Source organism: Telmatherina bonti (assembly GCF_933228915.1).
Source record: "Telmatherina bonti genome assembly, chromosome: 10".
In the NCBI taxonomy this organism is placed as follows: domain Eukaryota; kingdom Metazoa; phylum Chordata; class Actinopteri; order Atheriniformes; family Telmatherinidae; genus Telmatherina; species Telmatherina bonti.
Window position 1 is genome coordinate 26,694,314 of NC_136628.1, and position 24,924 is coordinate 26,719,237.

At 36.4% G+C, this 24,924-nt stretch overlaps 1 protein-coding gene across 1 annotated transcript in view; it reads left to right on the forward strand.

The window, feature by feature from the left end:
- LOC306761312 (seizure protein 6-like) overlaps positions 1–24,924 on the forward strand; it is a gene marked incomplete at both ends in the record, with an annotated part of 125,527 nt that overhangs the window by 33,910 nt on the left and 66,693 nt on the right. Inside the window, 2 exons of the mRNA XM_079247437.1 lie at positions 14,598–15,353; positions 16,306–16,427. Of these exons, the coding sequence (XP_079103563.1) occupies positions 14,598–15,353; positions 16,306–16,427 (878 nt within the window). The remainder of the gene's footprint in view (positions 1–14,597; positions 15,354–16,305; positions 16,428–24,924) is intronic.

Sequence of the window (24,924 nt, forward strand, 5' to 3'; positions counted from 1 at the left end):
ATCAAAATTTTTGTTTTTTACTTTATAAAACCACAAGTAGTAGAATTGGATTATTGATGACACAACTGAATGCCTCCCACTCAGTAGTTCAGCAGCATGAGACTGGCTGAGAATGAAACACGCTCTGATGAAAACATTTTTCATGTTGAAAGAGAAACAGTGCAGACCATTAAAAATGTATATTAAGAGAGATATGACAACAATAAATGAATGGGCAGTAAAAAAAAACTTTTCTGGCCCATAAGTCCATTCAAGCTTAACCTTTAATTTTCACTGCTTTATTTTTTTTTTCCACTCAGTTCTCTTCCACTAAGATTTGCTCTTGCACCACATGTGTTTGTAGATCCTCTTAGGGTAGCCAGCCTTGAAATCCAATTTTGGTGAAGCTATAAAGCAAAGAAAAATAAATAATATAAAAAGTTTACAAACTGTGGTGATTCTTTTCATTATCCAGAGGCCAAGTGAGACCAATTTCTCAACTTTTTGGGGGGTTTAATAGGTGGTTCAGTTATACACAATGAAACTAGCTTGCAAATATAAAGTTTGTTTCAAAACAATAACTGATTGTCAGGAGACCTGTTTGTCTTTCAGACTTTATTTTCACCATCTGACTAAACTTTATTGGTTACACTGATATTCAGTTATCTGTAATGGTAATTTAAAACACTTTGTTAATATCTTGCTGTTCCACCAGAAGGCAAGGTCCTACCGTTTTATGAAGGGTTTGAATAAAATGAGGGACTATTTTAATCTGGCATTCGTACTTGGGGACACTGCCCAGTAACAGTTTATAAAAGTCAAATGCTACTAGAGACTGTGATTCACAGCTATTGACAAGGCAATTATGGAACATTCACTTCTGTTACCATAAAGGGACTGACTAACATAAATCCATAAATCTCTCTTTCTCCTCTCTTCTCTTTCTCTCAGTATACACACACACGCACACACACACAGTATATATGTACACACATATATATATATGTACATATATACTGTACATATACTGTATATATATATATATATATATACATACATATGATAAAAACTGTACCACTATTTGTGAGGATGTGAGCATGTGGCAAGCTTTTCCTCTTGTCTTTTCTTTATAGATGTTATCATATTTACGTTCTTGTCTTTAACCTTTCCTCTATATGTGATGGACAGAAATGTTGCTGAAGAGCATAAAGATTTTTAAAGCCACGGTCATAAGGCCCTCTTAGAGTCAGCAACAACAACAACAAAAAAATAAATCCTTAAAGTAAACTTATTTCCATGTGACCTTTCCTTCTGTGTGTTTTCAGTCTGCTGTTGCCTCACAGCTTAGCAGATTCACCATTATCTCCCATTATCATCGATGGCAATTTCATGTTTTGTTTTATCCCCTTGAACCTTATCTCTCTTTAACCTTTAGCTATATGGTCAAAACACATTGGCAGTAATGTATATGTTGGAAGGAGTTGAAGGGAATGGTCTCAAAGTCAAATTACAACAACAGCTGGCTGAAATGTTGAGCAAAATTGTTGTGGTGGGAAGGCCTACGCGTCATTTTTAGCTCCAGAGTGCAGCAGACATAGACAATAACACATAATGTTTTTGGAGGGAAATGCTGTTGTTTGAGAACCCAGTAAATGGATCTAGACTTTGTTTGTGTCTCATCGCTGAACTATAGATGTGGCTTTATTGAGCAAAGGCAAGGTAGTGAGCTCCATGCAGACACACAAGCACACTGATAAACACACCAGTCGATGGGGCTGAACATCAATGTGTAATGTGCTGGAGTCTTTGGTAGTCTTCTTGGGATAGGAGGTTAGCAGCAAATAGATCCTATATTACAGTATACATGGAAAATATAGGCTTTTGTTGTATTCTGCCATCAAATCCAGGAATTCTGTGGTGAAGAAAAAACTATTTTTACTGAAAAATCCTTTCTTTTTTTTTTTTTTTTCGGAAACCCTTGATAAGTTGCAGATACATGGAACAAAATCTGATGGCAATTATAAACGCACAAAATATGATTACTTACCAGTACCAAGACGGATTAAGTAACAGGTCCAAAATATAGTGAGTCTACAGTTCTTTTTAATACTGGACATTGACAAGTCTATAAAACATCTATTAGGTTTTACAGGCCCTGTCCAAGCAGTGCCTCACAGCATGAAGCTGATCGTTCAACATTTAATTTGAAATAGCAGTCTAGCTAGAAAACTTAAATGAAAAAGGACGGAAGAAAATCATCTATATATGTGGAAAAAAAATGTGTAGGCATGTGTGTATGTGAGAATGTGTGTGGAAGAAGCCCTGTAGTCTACAGCATCATGCTTTAGCTTTAAAGGGTCCTGTATCTATCAGACCTCTAGAGGAGGCAGCACCATCCATCACTGTCAGCGTTAATATTGTTTCCCCTCACCTCCCAATAGGCAACTTGTGTTTTGGCTTACTGCATTTATATTTCGAGAATTGCGTACTCACAGGCCCTCACCTGGCTTTGCTGACTGCCATCTTGCTGCCAAAACCCATAAAACTAATTTCAACAATACAAGCAGCCAGTATAGAGACATGGTTCTAGCTATAGTCATATTTTTCTTGGAAATCCTCAAACCCTCTTGTCCAGGCCGTCATGACATATTGCTGTGTTGTATATTCTGGTTCTTGTTACAAGAATGTTTAAAAGAAATCCCTGATGATGGGGAGAGATGCGGACTAGTGTGACTGATGAAACAGCTTTTAAAAGAGGATTCATAAATGCTGGATTTACTTTCTGAATCTAATGCTGAGTCTCATCTTATGTCTCCTGCATCATCGCATCGGCACTGAAATAATAACTTTTATGTCTTAAATCTTTCTTACATACGTTATCTGAAACGTTCTTGATGTTTCATAAATCTTAATCACTATCAGTTTGGCCTCATAGACTTGTAAAAAGATAGAACGACAACACAAGTTAAAGAGCAACACTGCAAGTTTTACACAGTCCTTCCACTTATCTGCCATTCCCTTACATTGGATACTTGCCTGTCAGGTTTGGTAAGAATTATCCCCTTTAGCCCTGTGCCTGTAGGTTTTGTGTATCTTTTCTAAAATATATGGGTATACAAACATAAGGTGTATTTGAGTGCATTTGGAGCAATGTAGGGAGCATGCATACTTGTGAGGCTGGAAAAGATGTGTAAGTATTGGTGTATGTGTTAAAAATACAACCATTTGCATAGTAGAGTGTTACCCTGCACTTGTAGATGGAGCAATGAACTGTGTTAACTAACAGTGGTTTTCTGTAGTGTTCCTGAGCCCACGTGATGATATCTATCAGAGAATTATGTTGGTTTTTAATGCAGTTCCGCCTTCAGGATCAAAGGTCATGTTTAATGTTGGTTTTCTTAGTAAAGTCAGTTTAAAATGCACACAATGTCCCTTTTTCATTAGAACTGGGGTTGTAAATGACGATGGCAAAAAGGATAAATAAAAATTTTAATGCTTGTCTAAAAGAAACAAGTGAACATAAATAAACAAACAAACAAACATAAAAGTTAAATTTAGTAAAAATATGAATAACATTGGAACGATGCAGCTGTAGCTCTTAACCCTTTAAGGTCCTGGTCTACTATTTGGTAGAGGTGAATTTACAGTGACTTGCTTTAAAAAATGTGGAAATAAAGCTGCCTGAGACGTCGCTACTGTTTTTTGGGTATGCAAAACCAAAACTAAGTGTTCGTTAACACTACTGTTTAAATTTCAGCCATTTCACTGTTGTGATGTCATTATAAACTTCTCCTTTTTAACATCTCAACCGTTTGTTTATTCTTGTCCAAAAACAAACAGAAAAACTGGAAAACATTTCAGGATTAACCAATGTCAGATCACTGGATAATGTATAAACTATTATTTCTCCCGAATCCATATGTGATAAAGTGAAGCAGAACAAAACCAGAGAGGTTTTACTTCAAAATTGCACGTCTTAAAATGGCTTTTTTCTTTTTTTTTCTTTTATCATTTGGTATAGTTTGGCACCATCTGTTTTCAGTTTTCTTCAACGAGGGAAATTCAGGTTTTAAGTAGTTAATATTTAGATGTTTCAGAATAAAAAGTTAGGTTAGAAAAAGATCTATTGGTTCTGGCTTACATGTTTTATTATCAATGGGTTTCAGTTTCCTAATTTTACAATGATGCTGGTTGGATTGTTCAGTTTAACCTTGTGCTTTTTTAGTTAGCGTTAAAAAACAAAACATAATTAGAACTAAAATAAATTCCACTATTACACACTAATGTTTCTATTTCTGTGCATTTTGGTGAGACTGGGTTGTAACATCCACTATAGTCATTTACTGAGTAAGAGAAAAACATTTAAAAGAAAGTTACATAAGTATACAATATAATGAGAAAAAATCTTTGAAACTACTTATGAATACGCCTGAACACGGTAAAAGAAAGTAATAACCTTGCCAGTCTGAAACACATGCTGTCAAGCCACATCTATTGTCAGCTGTGTTTCTGTAATATGTCTGTCATGTTTAGAGGGAAAGAAAATAACACCATGAATGATAGCTTAATTGTTGAGGATTCTGCCAGTATAACTGATTTTCTGTCATATTTCAGAAACATGAGGCATTTTCAAAAACATCACATCTATGGACTTTCTTCTTTGTTTGTTTTCTTCTAGACTGTGTGAGCAATTATGCTTTAGTCTGCTTGGTTGCTTCAGCAGATTGCACAGAATTTATCCAAACTGCTCTGATTCTGACCTGCAAAAACACTGACTTTAAACTTACATGCAGTTAATATTTTTCTCCTTTTCCCCCATTCTAGTGAAAACATGACATTCACCATGTACACTTTAACATGATCCATTGTTCATTATTTCAGATTGTTCAGTGTAATGTGACATTTCTTTGTCATGGACAGAGATGGTACTTGCCAATAGGCAAATCAGGCAAATGCTTGGGACCCTGAGCCAGAAGGGGGTCTCCAAGGGGCCAACCAATTTTAAATCAAGACAGAGCAGTGACAATGGGGAGCATTTGAAATGACAGTGATCAACCAGTGCAGAGCTCTCTACGGAGGCCCCATCTCATCTCTACCTCTTGGTCTTGCCACCAGCAGCAGCACTTCTTATGTAAACAAACAGGACGAATTGGGTTAATAAAATGAGAAGATTCCTATCTGCCAGTAACAACAGAAAGATTTAAATTTGAAAGAGAAAAAAAGGCACACATCTACATACATACATACATTGTATTACACTTAAGGCTGATGTACATCTACACACACACATATATATATATATATATATATATATATATATATATATATATATATATATATATATATATATGTGTGTGTGTGTGTGTGTAGATGTACATCAGCTTTAAGTGTAATCCTACAGTGTAATCTAGGTTTCAACACATGGTTTCATTTAATTTTTGGAACTACATTAAATCACACTACCCTTGTTTAATTAAATAAAAATGGTACATAATAAAGAAAAACACAGTAGAATAAGTGAAAGCTGTCAAAGAACATTTAAAAGTTGCAACTGAAATTTAATGTGGTATACAAACACTTTTAAAGATAACATTATTAACATCTTATTGTTGCAAGTACAATATCATTATAAAAGGGCAATGAAAGCTGGTTGGCGAGCCCCTGTGAAATTTTGCTTGGGGCTCCCTGAGACCAAAGAAACACCCTTATTTATACATGTGTATTCCCAGCTAAGCCATACAGAAGACAATCCAATTTTTCCTGGAAAAATTATACCTTATTCTGTAGATTTTAACAGCACAGTTCAGCATTTTACCTACATCAGAGAAGTCCTAATAAAATATTGCATTCAAGTCATGACTACCTAACAAGTTCAGGCAGCATGTGGAAATGAGCAGCAGTGGCCTGAAGCAAGAGATCAGAACACTAAAACCTCAATTTGAGATATCAGACCAAATGCTCAAGCTGATTTGCAGAGAAAAGTGCATGAAGTGCTGCCTTTTTATCATCTGAAACATGATTCAGGCTCTGCGATGGACTGGCGGGCTGTCCAGGGTGTACCCCGCCTTTCTCCCAAAGACAGCTGGGATAGGCTCCAGCTTCCCCGCGACCCTTCATTGGACAAAGTGGTTAGGATAATGAATGAATGAACATGATTCAACATGATTATTTTCTGAGGCTTGTTTTGACATCTGTGAGTGGTGATTGCCGTTGAATAGGAGCAAATAAATGTCTAAAGTGAAAACAGTTTCAGGGACAATTAATACAGAACAGCCATGCTATCGTTGGTGCTATGATTGGGTTTGAAGTCGGTGTCCCATAATGATGGATGAACTAAAGTGTGAGTACATCATTTTCAAAGATCACAGAAATGACATTGAGAGCCAAATAAAGAAATGGGGCAGACAAATTTAGCACCTGGTCAGGTGAGAAATAAGTTAATGGACTTTTATTGTAATGTGGACTTGAATAGACATATCATGTACGTCACAATTTTAAAAACTGTTGAAAAGCTGAAAATGTTTTATTGGAACTCCATAAAATGCAGATTTCATAAATTCACATTTTATATATATATATATATGTGTATATATATATATATATATATATATATTTTAAAAAAATCATATTTTATTCCCGATAGAAAATCAACATATCAGATGTTGAAACTGAGACATCTTACCATTTCAAGGAAAATATTAGCTCATTTTGAATCTGATGGCTGCAACACCTCTTAAAAAGTTGGAACAGATTGATATTCACCGTCGTGTACCATCCCCTTGTGTAAATGCCTTCGAAGTGACAACACCAGTTGCTGGAGTTTTAGGGTAGTGTAGCATTCCCTTTGTAAATGCCTTCGAAGTGACAACACCAGTTGCTGGAGTTTTAGGAATGAAATGTGTCTCATTCTTGCCTGATGCAGGGCTCTGTCTGCCCAACAGTCCTGGGCCTTTGTTGCAAAGTTTTTCATACAGCACTCCAAATATTTTTTTCTGGTAAAGGTCTGGACTGCATGTGGGCTAGTTCAGAGGATGTATGTGGAGTATGTAGTTTGATATGATCTTTCTGAAATTAGAAAGACCTTGCCTGAATAAGGTTTTTGTCTGGATGGGAGCAGATGTTGCTCTACAACCAGTGAGCACTTTTCAGCATTCACAGATGTGGAAGCTGCACACATCAAAGGAGCTAAGACAGCCCCATTTCATCAGAAGCAGACTTTTCAACTATGCATTTATAACAAACTGTATGAACGCTTTTCTCTTTAGTCAGTAGGACACAACTTCTATTATCGCTTAAAAATTCATTTCAGATTTTGAGCCATTGACTAACTGATTTGAGATTTCAATGTTGCATCAGACCGATTCCAGGATTTAAAGCAAACAGAAAATATAAAAATATGATGTTCAACCAAAGTTTGTACTGTGAAGAATTGTATAACAATTTAGGAAAATGAAGCAGGAGGTAAATCAACTGTGGTATCAATTATTAATGTTCAATGGAATATCGATAGAATTTCTAAATCTGACTAAACTAAGGTTGATGGTATATATATATATGTATATCGATGGATAGATAGATATATATCTATATATATATATATATATATATATATATATATATATATATATATATATATATATATATATATATATATATATATATATATGTATTGTTGGCTATATTCTAGATAAAAAATACAGCAGAGTTTGCCTGGATACTGTTTTAAAATATTTCCAATTAAAAAAATACGTGTGTGGAAGAACTATTGTTTAAACCAAACAAAAAAGTAAAATCCAACTGAGGTAGCAGCAGCAGAATGGCAAGCAGTACCACCTTATTGACATTTTCAACTTTCTCTGAGCCCCAGCCAAATACTGTCATGGTTGCACAAACCACTGGCAATACCAGCGTTATTAACTTAAACACACAAGAGCATCGTGTTTGTTGCCAAAAGCAAGAGGGCTATCTTGTTGGCGCTTCAATTTTCAGATGCTCTCTGCCGTCTGATAAAAAAAAAAAAAAAGAAAAAATTGTGGGAGCGCCTGAAGCTAAAATGAGTCATTCTTGTTTTTGTGTCTGGCCTGTGACTAATTCAGCATGATAACAAGAGCCTGCCCATGAGATACGGATTATTGACAAGTGTAATGGCCAGCATAGGCATGTCACTTTATAGCAAGTTCACAGATAAGGTTGAACATTACCAATGTGTGATTTATTTTTTTCTTTCCCGTAGTGTTTTCCTTTGGCTGATAGATTTGTCATGGGGTCGGGAAATCATTTGAAGATGGGCGGAAAGTGTCGCATCAATCAAAAAGCTTTTAAATTCAACACTAATATCTGTGCTGTCACAGAGTCAAATGTACAACTTGCCCCTCTCAAAGAACACCCTTAGTAATATAGCCTGTGGTTGTGGCATGTTAAGTTTCTTTATGCTAATTAATAGTTTACAAATTATATGAACATGTCAGCAAAGGAAGGTCACAACCCAAATCCAATTAATAATTTCTTTAGTTGATCAAAAACCCCCAATATTTCACAAGAGTTATTAAGACACACTTAACAGCTTTCTCACAATTCTCTACAGTAATCCATGGCAGATTTTAAAGTTGTACGTTTTATTTCACCCACAGCTCTCATCTCACAGTAATTGGCTCTACCATGGAGTAAATGGGAAGAAAATGAAAAGATGAATTACTCTAATGGAAGGAAATGAAGTGTGAAAAGAGACATTCTTCACTGTATTTTCGAGGATGCAGTGCTTTGGTAAATTGAAATACAACAAGAATTCTGCTTTTGTGTAGGACAGGTCTGCCACAATTACGGAGGATGATGCAATATGAATGCCAGGCACATGTACATGACACATTTACTCTGTTCTTCTCAGGCAAGACGAAATATAAAAAAAAAAAAAATAAAAAAAAAAAGTATGGGTCCGACATGAGGACAGCTGGGTTTTAGAGAATTCCAATGACTTACAAAATCCCAAAACAACTTGATACCAATTAAAACGCATTCAAACCCACATTATCGGGTTCTCTTTGTTTAAAGTTGTCTTATTTATCCCCCTGCAGCTTAAGTACCTCATAGTAAATTTCATGCAAACAGTAGTGCTGGGTTGCTCTGTTTTGCTTCTGCTCCAGTTTAAAGGTCAGGGCTTATGAGCGCCATTAAGGCATCGTTTGTCTAAAGCCTGTCTGAAGGACATTGTTCAATGAACTGGAACATAGACGGGCCGTAATAAATGAAAGGGAAAAGTTATGGTTCCGCTCAATGAAGTCAAAGGGCAGATTGAGGATAAGAGTATGCCTCATTTCAATATGCTGTTGTCCCCCTGGCTCAAAAGCTACGCAGTAAGAGGCAAATTTTATGCATGGAAATTGGAGTTTCTGCACAGTCATGGATGATTTTCAGACAGCATTTGTGAGAACACGGAAATATCAGCCTTTTGTTTTAATTTGTTTTTGAAAGGCTTGTTCCACAGCTCACTTAATTAAATCTTATTTCAGTTACTCCTACCCTTAGTTTTGTTACGTATGTAAATATGTGTGTATATATAAAAGCAGAATTTCCACTCTCATTTATCTGTCACACCCACAAGCAAATTTAAATGATCAATTCATTAAGTCAGCTAATGGAATCGGTTATCAGTTTTGCCAAATATTTATTTTGGTCTTTTATCATCACTTTATAGAAACAAGACAATCTGCAAATGCTAGAAAAGCAGAGAAAGCAACTAGCAAGAAAATGTTACCTAAAGTGTTTAAATGAACTCATCATGGCAAAACTCCACTGAGAGCCCTATGAGGAGTCATGTAGAGTGATCTGAAGGCCTTGTATTTGAGCCTAGCGGAAACCGCTTATTGATTTGCTTTTCTAGTGGCTCTCTGTAATAATAAGGAAATAAAGCCCCTGGATATTAGGAGATTGATGTCAATCAGCAGCTTGCCTCAAGTGTGGCATGTCCCATCTTATTAGCGCCCTCTCCATGCACTGAGTGTTCACTGATGACTCCATAGATAGGCAGCCAAGGAGAGGAGGCTGACGGTTGCCTTCTTGAGGAGCATTCCCCTGTGATTGCTCACTCTGTCATCTTAGTTAGTGTAGACTGAGCGATTGTTATGGATCCTTTTAATATCAGTGTTAAGCACAAGCTTGTACATTTGCAGCTAATGTGACACACACACAGGATGGCTGGGCATCTGTCATCACGATTGGGTTTAAAGGCTGACTGCAAATACGCTTTATGATTGTAACGTGTCACTAAAGGAAAACTCGTGCAGTCATTGCATAACTCTGAGGTAATTCCCCAGTACTGCAAAGTTTGATATTTTCTTGCTAAATTTAGCTTATTTTATGTATTTATAATGCATATGAATTTAAGAGAAACTTTGAAACAAAAATCAATACAGTCTAATATTTTTCTTAGATGTAACATCACACAACTAAAAACATGTAATTAAAATACCAAAAAAACAATAAATATATAAATACATAAAAAACAAAAGCTGCTCTGTTCCAGCCCAGTTTCATGGAAAATTTTCAGTTACTTAGCAGGAATGAATATATTTGTACTGGTGAAGACAGACTCTGTCCAACCTATTCAATCCACCATGACTTTGTATTGAGCACAAAGAGTTGTATGAGTATGTAGGTATAAGTATGAATGTATGTGATGTTGAGTTCATTATGATGGGTGATGTGTATTATAATGAGTAGTTGTATGTCTTGTAAGCTGTATGGACCCCGGGAAGAATAGCTGCTGCCACACAAAAGACAGTTTGAAGCAATATAACATTAGGAAAGGCGTCTTTCAGTTCAACCCAAATATGCCAAATTTTAGTCTTTATCTAGTATAAACATGTCATTTTAAAAAGATAATATTAACCATTTTGTTTTTATAAATAATCTTCACAATATAATTTGTATGTGTAAACCTCTGCTGAAACAGATTAAAATCCTGTTTCTGAACCCCTTAACTACTTAATGTCTAAATTTATTTACATCAAATAAATAAAATAAATAAATTAATTTAAAAGGAAAAATCTGAAAAACAAACAAACAAAAAAAGAAAAGTAAAATTTGATATTAAATAAATTAGTAGTAAAAGATAAATAAGGATTAATATCACGTTGTGCAAATATAAATACACAGATAAGACACCAGACTTTAAGGGGTTAATGTTTGTGTAATGATAAAAACGAGAAAAGGTGTGTTTTTTTTTTTAAATTTAAAAAAAATTTTTTTTTATCTTTCCATTACCTTTGGACAATAATAATAAGAATGAATGCTTTTAATAAATGATTAAGATGACTGTATATAGTAGCAATAGGTAAATAGTCAAAACCTGAAACATTTATGCAAATCTGGCTTTACATATTCACACCAAATGGTAGAGATGCCTTGGAAAAGTTTATTTCCACAAACTTAAAATGAAATAAGTTAAAGTAAAAAAATTTGCTCTGGCATAAAGAGCTGTCAGTTAGAAGGTTAGAAGTGACGTACAAAGGGTTTATAATCATCTGTATCTTTACTGTAGGATGTTAGGGGACAAAAGATTTTGGCATTTAAAACCACTTCCATAACCGCTCCTTACCTCCTGGTCCACGTACAGTCCTCAGTGTGTTAATCCGACTGCAGAGGAAATGCGATTACAGTATATTTTGTGTGAGGCAGTGACTTGTATTTTACTCTTTGTATCTTTGCCCAGAGTGCGATAGTAGTAATCTCATTCTATTATGGCAATTACCACCTTTAATTTATGAATTAGTTCTAATTAAACAGCTTCGGCGTTGAGTGATGTGATGTAGGCACATGCAAAACCCCGAGGGTGTGTGGCACGCTTTCTACTTTTAGCTGTAGGTTTTACAGCACTCAATCAAGTCTAACAGAGGCACAGAGTAACAAAGGCTTTCACTTAAGTTACCATCTGCCAGCTATTTATGATTTAGTACAAACCTTGTTACAAGTTTGGCTTAATGCAACTTGCCAGAGTGTCACAGGATATGATATTATGACATCCATTTCACAAACCTGACACGGCACTCACTCTATTATAGCACATTGACTGAACCCGCTTATCACAACACACCAGTACATTATTGGAGACCTTCAAGCACAATAACTGTGAATTGACTTTTGAAATGACAAATGGAAAAAGTTGTGGTATTACAGTACTTTTTTCAGAAAATGGCTTCTGTTGATGTGTTTCTAATATTATAATAAACTTATACATTAATATGAGAACATAATTGATTTTCACTGATTGAAGTGGCAGCTTTTGAACTGTTTTATGAAACTGCTAAATCAACTAATGAGTGCTTATGTTATCTTCTATTTCAATTAGAGGGAAATTATATAAAGCAAAAAGTAACATTATTCAAAACGTTTATTATTTCCCAATTAACAGGTCAATCCTCAAAGTCATTGATAATATATTAATAAAAGCAACAAGAGTAAAAACCAGCACACAAATATTCAGAAAATGCCACTAAAATTCAGTTCTGTTATCTGAAACTTCAACAATAAATGGCCAATTAAGCTTCAGAGATCAGAACAATATCGTAGCAGTGCTTGTTCTTTTCTTTAATCACCAGTGAGGTCTCCCACCTGCACATATTGATCCTGTATTGATCTGTGTATGAGAAACTCTAGTTCAGTTCAGTCCTCCATCCTCACTCTGCACTCAATATTCTGACTGAAGGACAGCAGCAATGGTCAAATCTGCAGCACCCATGGAAACAGCAGGTAGAAAAAAAACCTGATGAAAGCTAAAGACAGCATAAATGTATAGCTTAATGCAGCAATAACAATAAGCCTGGAAGAAACACACACACATACATCTATACATATTTGTCATACGGTAGTGTAGGCTTGAAATTTTTCTGTTCTTTCCTTTTCTGAAAAGAGAAAAAGGGTGCAGTCTTACACACTTCAATCATTTATACAGACCTCTCGTTCAACTCTTTATTCTCTCTGGTGGAGAGACATGTCAAATATGCTTAGTTTGCCTTTATAATGCTGTTTGGCTGCTCTTGTTGTGACAGAATAAGGCTACAAGGAAATGTTTCTCCTCCATCTTAGAACATCAAAAAGTCTTTGAATTGCTTCTGCCGCCAAGGAAGATGAATGTGATGTTGTCGCGTCTGTCAGTATAAAAATGTAAAACCATGTGTCAGTTCTGTCGGCATGGAACGGGCTGTGTAACAAAATTGTTTACTCTTCCTCTTGAATAGCCTGATCAAACTTTTATTAGCGTGCTGCCTGGTGCTAAAATTACTCTGCATCAGCAAAACAGTGCAGGGGCTTACAATTACTTTCAAAGTTTTATGAGCAAAATAGGGCTTTCTCTTTGGCTGGGTTAATTGTCACATTTATTTAGAAATCATTTATATCTATAAGCTAAATGCATGTTTCCAGTTACAGGGATGTCTATTGAATGAATAATATTTTACAAGATGAAAACAGACAAGCCAGGTACCATGTTTGGCACCTGCTAGCCAATTTGTTTTAAATGCCAAGAAAATTTAATCTATTTAGTAAAATCCACATGGACTTAGACTAAACACCCCTAAGATAAGCCAACACTTTTTTTAAAAAAAAGATTTGCTAGCTTTAGCATTTTAAAATGGAAAGTTAAAGAGGTACATGATTGCAAAAACAATTTACAAGCAAATACTAAGTATGTTTATTAAGAAACACACCTTAGATACTCCAGATATGCCTTATCAGTCAATACATTAAACTGTTTTACCATTCAAATTACCTTTGACATAACATTTCTAATTACATCGTGTGACATCCAACAGGGAGTGCTGGTATAGAAACATTCGCATAGGGATATCTCACTCATTTGCTTCCTGTGTCAACAACATCCTTTCATCTATGAAGTCTGCTGGCAGCAATTTTGCCTCATTAAGACAGACTGTCACCCCAAATGCAAGCTAATTAAGTTGTCAAAGTAGACAGCATTGTTTCATGTAGACATAAATTAATGGACACATAAAAGGATGCCATCAAATCCCTCATTGTTTTCACTACCTTTTCATCTTTAGCTAATATGTATTCTATTTATATTCTAAACATTTTTGTATCGCTTTGTTGAGACAAATATTTCTTAAGTGTATTGATTTAGAATTCAGGGGTCATAATGAAATGAAAATACATTAAATGAAATGTTTAATTGAACAATGTCAACATAAAAATAGTTTTGATTGATTTGAGCCATTTTAAGGGTCGAAGAAAAATAGCTTTTGTCAGATGAACATGGGCTCCACTGGGGCCAATAATGAGCATAATGCAAAAAGTCATTGACGGAGAACATTGTCTAATCTGGCTCTGAACTCCATATGGCCTAATTCTAAAATATCATCTATGACTGTTCACTTGCTTCTTGTAAATTCCACTTCTGGACAAGTGCCATTGTAAAATCACATCCAACCCCATATTTACAAACAACTGATCAGGAACAAGTGTATGGAGCCGATGTTTAAGAGGATGGCTTTCATTTCATTAAGCGTGATAAGGGTGGTTTTTAGACTTGAATCTTTATTTTTTGTGCTCCATTGAACTAAAAAATGTTTGATTAATAAAGTCATATTACTTTTTTGTTTTGCACCCAGGTGTGAAGGAAGGTAACGGCATCAGTAGGAGAACTCTGGACTTAAACAAGGACCTCTTCACACACTTTTCAACACAAGACACAGAAAGCGAAGTCCATTCAGTTACAACGGCCTCACCGATGAATATACCGAATCATCAGCCTGTGTTCAAGGGCCTGCTGCTTCACGAACACCTTCTTACAAGGGACTTCCAGGGGGACCAGCATTTTTTTAGGAAGGATGGCTCTGTAGCTGGATATCCCACGATGCCGGGCTCTGTGTCTGCTCCAAATGCAGGAGATGCTGTCACACAAATTGTGCCCCATAGGGATGCCCCAGCCTTCTCAGATGTTGCCTCTACTTCCACTGCCGCTGCCACCTCTCCATTCACCACAGTTTTTCCCACAACACCGGCACCACCCATGTCTTTGCCTCAGAGAAAGTCAACTAAGGAGAAGGCCAGAGAGGGAGACAAGATCGAGCCAACAATAGACTCCATCACAACTCAAATGACACCATTTATTAAAGGCTTAGGCAGTGACAACAACCCAGTGGCTCCTTTGTCTACACGAGGAAAGAATTTTCCTACGGAGTCCCCCCTTGCACCCATGTCAGCGATGATGGAGAAAGGACAGGTGAGGGAAACATCAGCAAGAAACAAAAGCAACCCAGATAACCTTCTCTCCAAGCAAACTTCACCCATTCAAGAAGAAGGTACCACCACAACGTCCACAACTGTGATCACAACTACTACCATCACCACCATGCAAACATCAGGTAGGCATGGTTATGTTTTTCATTGCTTTTGGGAGAAACTGCATTGAGCAGAACATTTGAATAACTAACTTCTCAGATCCAATGGACATATACACAATGTCCAAAAAGTCTGTTTAGATTATATATATATATTTACAAAGGCTATTTGTGAAGTAAAGTAAAGTCTGTTTAGATTATATACATATATATATATATATATAGCTATATAAAGCTATTCGTGAAGTTAACCACAATTTATAATTTCTGAATGGACTGCATATTCACGAATCCTAAAACTAACATTTCAGCCTCTTGGATTAAAAGTATTGCCCTAGTTTCCTGACCACCCTGTTAACCAAACAGCACTTCTCTGAACATCTTTCTGTAGGGTTGTATTAAAGACATTTTGTAAAGACACGGGACATCAACAACCAGAAGCAAAAGATGTCATTGCCGGCATTAATGAGACTACAGCAAATGTGGCAACAAATCAAGTACTGTCTTGATGTGATACATGCAACACATAGTGCACATATAGTGGTGTACAAAATAAAATAAAATAAAACTTTAATATCTTTTCATCAGTTTGTAATAATTTGCACAAATTAGTTTGTAATAAATGTGTTAAACTGTAAAGAAACTTTATGGAAACTCTGTCCATCCCAAAGGAAAAGAAAATTAAACACCAGGTCAATACCACCTCTGATCATTTCACATTCTGCACACAGCTATCCGTCCTACTAGGGATAACAGAGTTGCTCATGTGTCAAAAACAATCTGATTTTTTCCTGATGTGTCCTGCCTGTCCTTTCCACTGGTTGCAGAGGGCTGAAGGCCCAGATAAGCGGTATCAAAGAGGATATCTGCAGAGATAGTTGGAGGGTTGCGGGGGCACAGAGACACAGGTGGGCTGTCAGAAAGATCAGTGGTCTGGGAAAAAGGGAATCACTTTTCTTTCTACTGTCTCCCACAGAGCCATGCAGCATGAATTTCACTGACCCCGAGGGGAACATCGAAATCTTACAGGAACTTGACACTGGTGTGGAGTGCAACTACTTGATTACTGTCTATCTGGGATTCGGCATTGAAGTTCAGGTCAGTGTTATAACCTCACTTTAATGTTCGTTATGTGAAATGATACCTTTTGATTAACTTTTCTTTTTTCTGAGTTCAAAACTGAACTTTTAAACCTCAAAAAGTCCTCCAGTTCATTTGAACTTGGATTTCTTTAACCCATTTATTTTAGAGCTATTGGTCTGTCTCTGCAGCAGGAGGGATTGTATAGAAGGCACGACCCCCATGAGTGTTTTTCAACTGGAACAAGTATAGTTCTCAACTATTTCTTATATAAGCTATGCCATTCTCCTAATGATGGCAACAGGCTTAGATGCCACCATTATAACTACATCATATGTGTGTAGACAAGCTTTTTAACATTCTGGTGACATGGGACCTTTTTAAATACTTTTAAAAAATGGTTTGAATTTAGGCAATTACACTACATAATCATTATTAAAGGGGTGCTATTATGGTATTTTGAGTTTTCTGAGCTTTCTACAGTGTTACAGTGTTGAATCCTCATCAGACATTTGAGCGGCACTGTTTTTTTATCACTTAAACGCATGTTTGAGTTTGAGTTCCAGCGCTCTCTCTACGTTCGGTTTCCATGGCGACAAAAACCGCATCGTTTTAGAGAGTTTTTTCTACTTGGAAATCCTTGTGATGTCCCGGGGGATAAAGTTCGGTGATTGGTTGCCTTCTACTGGTTAACAAGGGCATGTACAAATACATCAGGCGGGTGGAAAACGTGGGATAAAGTTATTTCCAACGATGGCTGGTGAGTTTACCAAAGAGAGACATCCTGCTGCATTCGTTGCTGTGGGTTGCTGTTTTCCACTTCGTTTTCAGGGTCTGATTCAGGTTCCAACATGTAGGGCTGTATGCTATGTGTTGACATTGTATTTTTTTTTTTTTTTAATTGAGTTCATATTAGCCTAATCCTTCTGTTTATGAGATGTTACAATGACGGCGAAAGCAGGTGCGGTGCGCGCTCCCGATGTAGTGCAGTGGCGGGAGGCGGGGCTTAATGCGGAAGAGTCTCAATCCACTCGTTTTGCCCACAGACTGATCTGACAGCCTATGGAGAGGGTCGGTCTGAAGTAAATAAAGCGATTTGTGACAATAACTCGATCAATCTCAGCTCTTCTGGGCTGAGAAATAAAAATAAATTAGCCTGAAATGCACATAATAGTTCCATTTTAAACATTTTTTTAGAAGATTATAGGGCTTAAGTACATTCTTTGTACATCACTTTTGCAGCTTTTCTCACAACCACTGGAGGTTGCATGTTCTGTAATCAACTCAACTCAACTCAAATTTATTTGTGTAGCACATGTAAAACAGCCCCTGCTGACCAAAGTGTTTCACAAAACAGAAAATACAGATAAAATTGTTACAAGTATGATAAAAAATAGAAAAATAAAACTTTGATTGTTTTATTGATGATTAAACAATAAAACCTACTAATAAGACAGCAATAAATACAAGTAAAAAGTAAAAATACAAAATATGAAAAACATTTTTTTGTAAGTGTAATGTTTGTTTATAATTGATTGCATTACCAATGCAGCTTATGCAACTCCAAGGGGTGTAACGGTACCAAAATCCAAAATCACAGTTCAGTACGTACCTTCATTTTAAGGTCATGGTTCGGTTCCTTTTTTGTTTTGCATTTCTTCCTGTTTTGTACCAAAAAAATAATTTAATTTACGTGTAAACATTAACATTTCTAATGACATTTAAAAATAACACACATATTGTGAGGAGGGAGAGATGTATCAAGAGAAAAAAAAGAATAATAAAGATAATTAAATCCAACTTGTACAAATATTACATTAGTTCACAGTTCAATGTTTCCTTTTAAAAATAAAACTTAAATTGCATTTATGCTGCAACAGATAAAGTGACATATGATTAGTTGCTAGGCTATGACATGCTTGGTTAATGAAAACAATGTTAGAATGAGTACCTTTTCAGATTAAGTCAAAATAAAAACCCTCTAACCATTTTTCAAACGTATTAACATTTTATAAATATAAGAAACAGGAAGGTCCTTTATGCAGCTCTTTATCTTTTATAGTAGAAATAACTTGAATCCCGTGGATTAAAAAAATGCCTTCATGCTTTCTGCGTTGATTTTGGGGTCAAACACAATTCATCCAGAACAAGTTTTCAGCAAGAACACACGACATGTGAGGTGGGTGGGGCCATAGAGCGAGCATCCAGTGCAATTTAATAAACCACTTTGACCTCGCCATCGCCCATCTTTAAACCATATCTACTGTCCTTTAAGAACCTACAGCAATGCAGAACAGAAAACCATCTACTCTCTGACTGGACAGTTTGATAAGTCGCAATCAGATCGCAGCATGAATACTGGCATAAAATTTGCAACTTTATTGTTTTGCACGTAGTTTTGTGCTATGCTTCTGTGGACAGGATGTTTGCAAAAGATATTCTATTTTTTTCCGCAAATACAAATCTTTTTCACAACCATGCAACTCACATATCCACATATCCAAATGCATTTTGTCCCTTGGGCAGAAACTTTTTGCAGGAGAACAAAACACGATTTACAAATGTGAACTTCGAAATTATTTGCAAACCTTCATTTACAGCAGCAAAATCTATGACTTTATGTTGAGCCAATAGCCTTGCAGGCAAACAAGGACCATTCCAACCCTGTGTTATATGGAAACCTGGCTGAACTCAGCCATCCTGGACAGTGCATTCTCCCTGCCAGGCCTTCAGCTGTTCAGCATGGACACATCACCAAGACAGCAGATTGTATTTTTACATCAATCAAGGTTCGTGCAAACATGTAACTTTGAAGAAGATATGCTACCCTAGCGTTTTGGCACCCTTCTCTAACTGCAAAGATCTTTTTATTCATTGTAGTAAATATCTGCACACCCTCTTAGGCCTACTCAAGTGTAGCTTATATGAGCTACCTAAATACAGAGAGCAAATTAAATGCCCGACATCTAGACAAACACTTGAGACTACTTTTACTTTACAATAGAAGACACATATAAATGAGTTCAATCAAATTTAATAAGCCTGTTTAGACTGTAATGAAATGGACCAAATAAGCAGAGCAGGACCTACAAGCCTGCTTTGATGTCAAAGATTGGACTGTTTTTTGGCTCACAGCTTGAACAAGTATAATGACAGTAACATTCTACATCAGCTATTGTCAGGACATGTATCCCCATCAGGACAAACAGCACCAAGAAAACATAGTTTACAGTGGAACTGAGGAAGTTTTGACAAACCAAAGAGGAAACTTTCTACAGGGAACAAAGTCTTGTATAACCAGGCCAGAAACACACTAAGAAAAAAGATTACTGCATCTAAGAAGAGCTTCCCTGAAAAGCTTAACAAAGCAGCTTTCTGAGAAGCGTCACAAATCAGAAGCCATCCACCTCCTCCTCTGAAGGGAACCACCAACAGCAGTTGGCTGATGTCCTAAATCTGTTTTACTGCAGGGTTGAAAAGGGCATTGTCGCACCCTTCAGCCATCCCGTCCAGCTCTCCACACACCCTCCTGTTGCCCTACTGCTCCTCAACCTATTCTCAGGATCTGTGAAAAAGTCTGTCAGTCCTATGAGAAGCAATAAAACAGGAATTCAGCAGGCTCAGAAATAAGCTCACCCACTTGCAACTTATCGCCAGCTATCACCCATTTTCACTGAGATCTTCAGTGGTTTATTTATCCACTGTTGACCCCACCTCCAAGACACCCCAAATCATAGAGCTGATTGACTGCAGACTTTTCCCTCTGTTGTATGTCACAATGAAATCCTTTTTGAGAAACTGATTTTGGTCCATTTGCCTAACAAACATCAGTAGATGTGGCCATAAACATGGGCCTTTCCTGTAATGTCCTGACTAACCAGGAACTTTTGCCAGGATGCTGTTTCAAGTCTTCAGTTCAGCATTTAAAACTCTAATCCCAGATCTCTTCCTCTCCAAACTCATCTAACCTTTCATAACACACTCCACCTGTTGATGGATCTCCGACTACCAGACAACAGCAGATAGTGAAAGCGAGCAACTTTACATACAACAGTTGCACATCAGAACTGGTGTTCCCAAGGGCAGTGTGATGTTCCTATTATTCTTATCTCTCTACACTAATGACTATTCTTTGTCATACCCATTTATGAAGTACCTAATATAGGAAGGAGAAGAGTCTATAGACAGAAAGGACATGAAGCAGCCAGCCACTTTACTTCTTCTGCCAACCGAGGACGTTCAACCTGGCACAGAAGTTACTGACCTACTTCTACTCAGCTGTTTTTAGGTTTGTCCTGTGGAATTGTTGTTTGGTTGGGTTGCTAAATCAGACCTGGAAACTGCAACGTTCAGTCCTGACTACTAAGAGGATTATTGGTGCTCATTTGCTTACATTTCCTGATCTGTATTCCTCCAGGATGAACAAAAGGGCAAGTCAAATCATTTCAGATTGCTCTAGTCTATGTTGCTACTTGTTCAACCTTCTGTCCTCTGACCAAAGCTTCAAATCTCTGAGCACCAGAGCATCAGTGCACAAAAACAGCCTCCTGCCACAGGCTATTGCCCTTTTTAACAGTTAACCAACTAACAAGTAATAGGTCTGCTTTACATCTCTCCTGACTAGTCTATGCAAGCAGCTGGAGTCTCTATATGCTGTACAGCTTTGCTTTGAGTTTCACTTGGACAATATTTTAAATACTCTAATTATATAGCATTTTAAATACCGTAGCTATCCTAATTTGCACTGTAAAGTGCACAGCACATTTATCAACTGTTGCAGCTATATAAAAAAAAAAACAAAAAAAAAAAAACCTGGAATATATTTCATAGCTGTTCTGCTGTATCTGAACAAAGTCAGCCAGACAAAAGGTGCAGCCTGGCTTGACCTATTGATGTCTCTGTAGAGTATGATTACTTATTGAAATATTTGAATTTAGTTTGCATATTCTTATAAAAACCTTTTATATATGTTCTTCATTCTGATATTTACCTTGCTGCCATAGATACCATGAGTTTCATATGCCAAGAAAGCTTTATCTCTGTGTGTAAAAACAGAAATGAATAGAGCTTTATCTGACCGTGATTTTTGTAAGGAGGACATTGTGAGAGGTAACTTTGACACACTTTGGCGAACATTTTTTTTCTGTTTTTCAAACTTATTGTTTCGTCTGCATCAGTCCATCATATAAACTCTCCACTGTGCCTTCAAGTTAACTTTCAAGATAACTTCTTTTGCCATTTGATGCTTGGTAGGTAAGAATCTATGGTTTATCAAAGGCTCAAAACAAACTCTTTTAGGAAATGAGGCTGACAGAGGGTTGAGAGAAATACAAAAACTGAAAAAGTAAACATAAAAAAATAAACCTGCAGGCTATTAAACCTCTAATGTTATCAGCAGGCTGTAAAACCCAGTGAAGCTGAAAGTGTATAATTGTGCCAGAGAGATACCCAAAAAACACAACTCTTGTTTAATGTGAAAATATTAATGACAGCAACTTTAACTTGAGCTGTGTTATTTGCTGCTTTATAAACCACCTATCAAATTAACATAAACTTGCAATAGAATAATATTTCTCACAGTGAGCGGCTCCGGTATATTTTGGTTTAGTTTCAGCTCAGGCAGTGCTGGTGTTTGTGTGGGTTGATAGAGATAGACAGGCAGTGAATTACTTGGGTGAGTGGGTGGATGAGGGCGCAAGAGATGGGGTCTGTCTCAGGTTGAATGTTTGCTTGGTAAGTCTCTTTACAAAAGGTTATAAAAATTAACTGTCAGTACGGAGCGCATTCCCCAGCATTTGCAATTCCTCAAACGCCTCATTTACCGCTGGAGACTTTAAAATGTGTGAGCTTTGTCTTGCTGCCTCTGGAGGGCTAAGATAAGTCTTGACAGAGTGTATGTTTGAGACTGTGCTTTTCTCCGAAAGGCTTCCTCTGGGTAACTTAAGTAAATCTTGAACCACTTATAAGCAGACACACACTTACCTGCATACACTATTACATAGTCACATTTGTTTGATGTATCAGCTTTTAGCTTTCACAACTTCTCCAGTACATTTGGTAGAAAGTTTCTTTGGTGACTTTAAAAACTCGGAGTCATGCTGGGTGAAGAACTAGAGGGAAACCATCCGTTTCAGTATAACCATGTGAACAGATGGAGGGCACTGTCGCTTCCTCCCAGTGTTAGTTATCTGAAGGCAAACTATACAGAATGAGGTGTCAAGGTCTCTGTTCCATGAGAACACATAGACTGAATAAAGATGGTGAAGGCAGGAATTTAAATCAATCATGTGTCATACCTTCACATCAGCAGTGAGACAGACATTTCCAGCTGAAAGCTGTTCAGTTTCTCAGTGTTCACACAGTGTAATCCAGGTCAAATATAATCAAACCAGCATTTTGACTTTTTTTCTTTCTACTCAAGATTTAAAGTTAACTTTGGTCTGAATACCTGTATTTACTTTTTCTGCATGTAAAAGGACACACTCAGAAAAAAAATACTCATGGTAATTGCGCCTTTAGGGGTACAAAAGTACCCTCCAAAGTATGACTGTTGTACCCTTAATAAGGGGTACATATTTGTACCTTGGGAGGATTAGTATTGTATCTTTAGTGTCTGTCCTGTATCCTAATTTTCCACCCTAAGTTGTAGTTTGCGTAACTTTTTTAAAAATAAAAACATAATAAAATTAAGCTTGTTCCTCTTTATATGGATTCTCTGTTCTAGTTGGTTAATGAAAATGAAAAATGAAAAAGTCTGCTTGCCTGCCAAAGTTAGAGGTTCTGCTCCAGGTCCCTAAAGGGTCTGAGATTCCTGTATTGAAACAAGCAAATATTGATTTGTATTTTTATGTTTTTCTGCTTCCAGGTAATGACAAGCTGCTGAAACTATGTATATTTTTCTTGACAGTCAGTCAGTTTTTTCCTAATTCTGATCAAACTATGATTGACAGTAAAAGTAAAGCCTTGAAAAATAAAAGAAAGTCCTAAAACACAGTCTGACTGGGTAAAATAAAAATAAATTAATTAATTACTTAATTTAAAGAAAATACACAAACTAGGGTTGGTTGGTTGATAGTCGTAAATCATTCTGGAGATTCAATCAATCGACTGGGTATTGATTAGTATAATTTACTGTGCCAACCACAGCCCAACACTTTACTGACAACTCACAGCTGATGAGCTGTAGAAGAGACATTATAGCTGGAGAGCATGTTTGCACTTTGGCAGTCAGCCTTAATTATGGATGGGAATTGATATTATAGCTGACAGTCCAGTAGTTTGCAATGACAAAGCAGGGTAACGAACCTAAATGAATAACATGGAGGACAACTGATTTTTTTTTTATGTCGATGGTCAATGAAAACTTAAATATAAATGTTTTCTTTTCTTTTCTTTTCTTTTCTTTTCTTTCTTTTATTTTATTTCTTTTTGCACTCAGAAACCCCTTAGAGTATGATAAAAAAAAAAATATATATATATAGGCAAAAAATAAGCACAATCAGCCCTTTTCTGCACTCCACCAATACTATTTTTAGCTGTTTGGCAGTTTGCAGCAGGAGGGTGATAAATGTATCTGGAGAATTTACTGCCTTCAGCTTTACAGTTCAACCCCTCTAACAGCAGATAATGCATTGCTCCAGCTGGTGATTCTGACCACATTATGATTTATTTGCAGAATAACTGTGAGAATATTAAGAGGCTGATGTAGCACAGCTTTCATCATGGAGATAAATAATGTAACAAATAATGAAAGCATTTTCATCAAAAGGCGTTGCACTTTAGTGCTCTCTGCTCTTTGTTATTAATGTAATTATGTGTGGTGTATCTATCATGTATTGGATATTTATATGTAAAGTAGAGAGTATGTATACCATGCAAGTCTAAGGTCTTAACTATTGATTTTGTCTGACATTCTTCTAGCTATTACATTTGGGTTAGAAACGATGAATAGCATTGAAGCCAGAGCTGGTTACTGTATTAGAGAAGGAAATGTTTATTGAGTCAGCAGTTTGATTTTCCTTTCATTGAAAATGTAAGTTTGTATAAATGAAAATATTATGATTTATCCACTGTATTCTAGTTGTTTGAAATTATTCATATCTATCAGCATAGATATTAAGTTCATGTGTTTCTTAGCCATCTCAACCATTTAAAGGATAACTTTCCTATATATTTATGAGATATTGATGTTTTCAGTCAAAATGTGGTAACATTTGATTAAAGCTCTCACAATATATAACAAAATAATACACTGATCCACAGAATAGCAACTGACTGAAGAAAGTGGATTGGACATACGGTATCTTAAAGCACATCATACTGACATATATCCATTTCCTCTACTTCATCCCACTTTTGCAATAAGGTGTTAGAGCAGGACAGATGGGGGTTTTCTAAAGTAAGTCTGCAGCATTAAAGTGCTTAAAATCAGTTTCAGAGCGTTTTCATTTGATCAAAAAAATCTGGGTGGGTGGGCTGGCTATCAGCCCCTTCCAGGCCATCTGTCCTGTTTTGA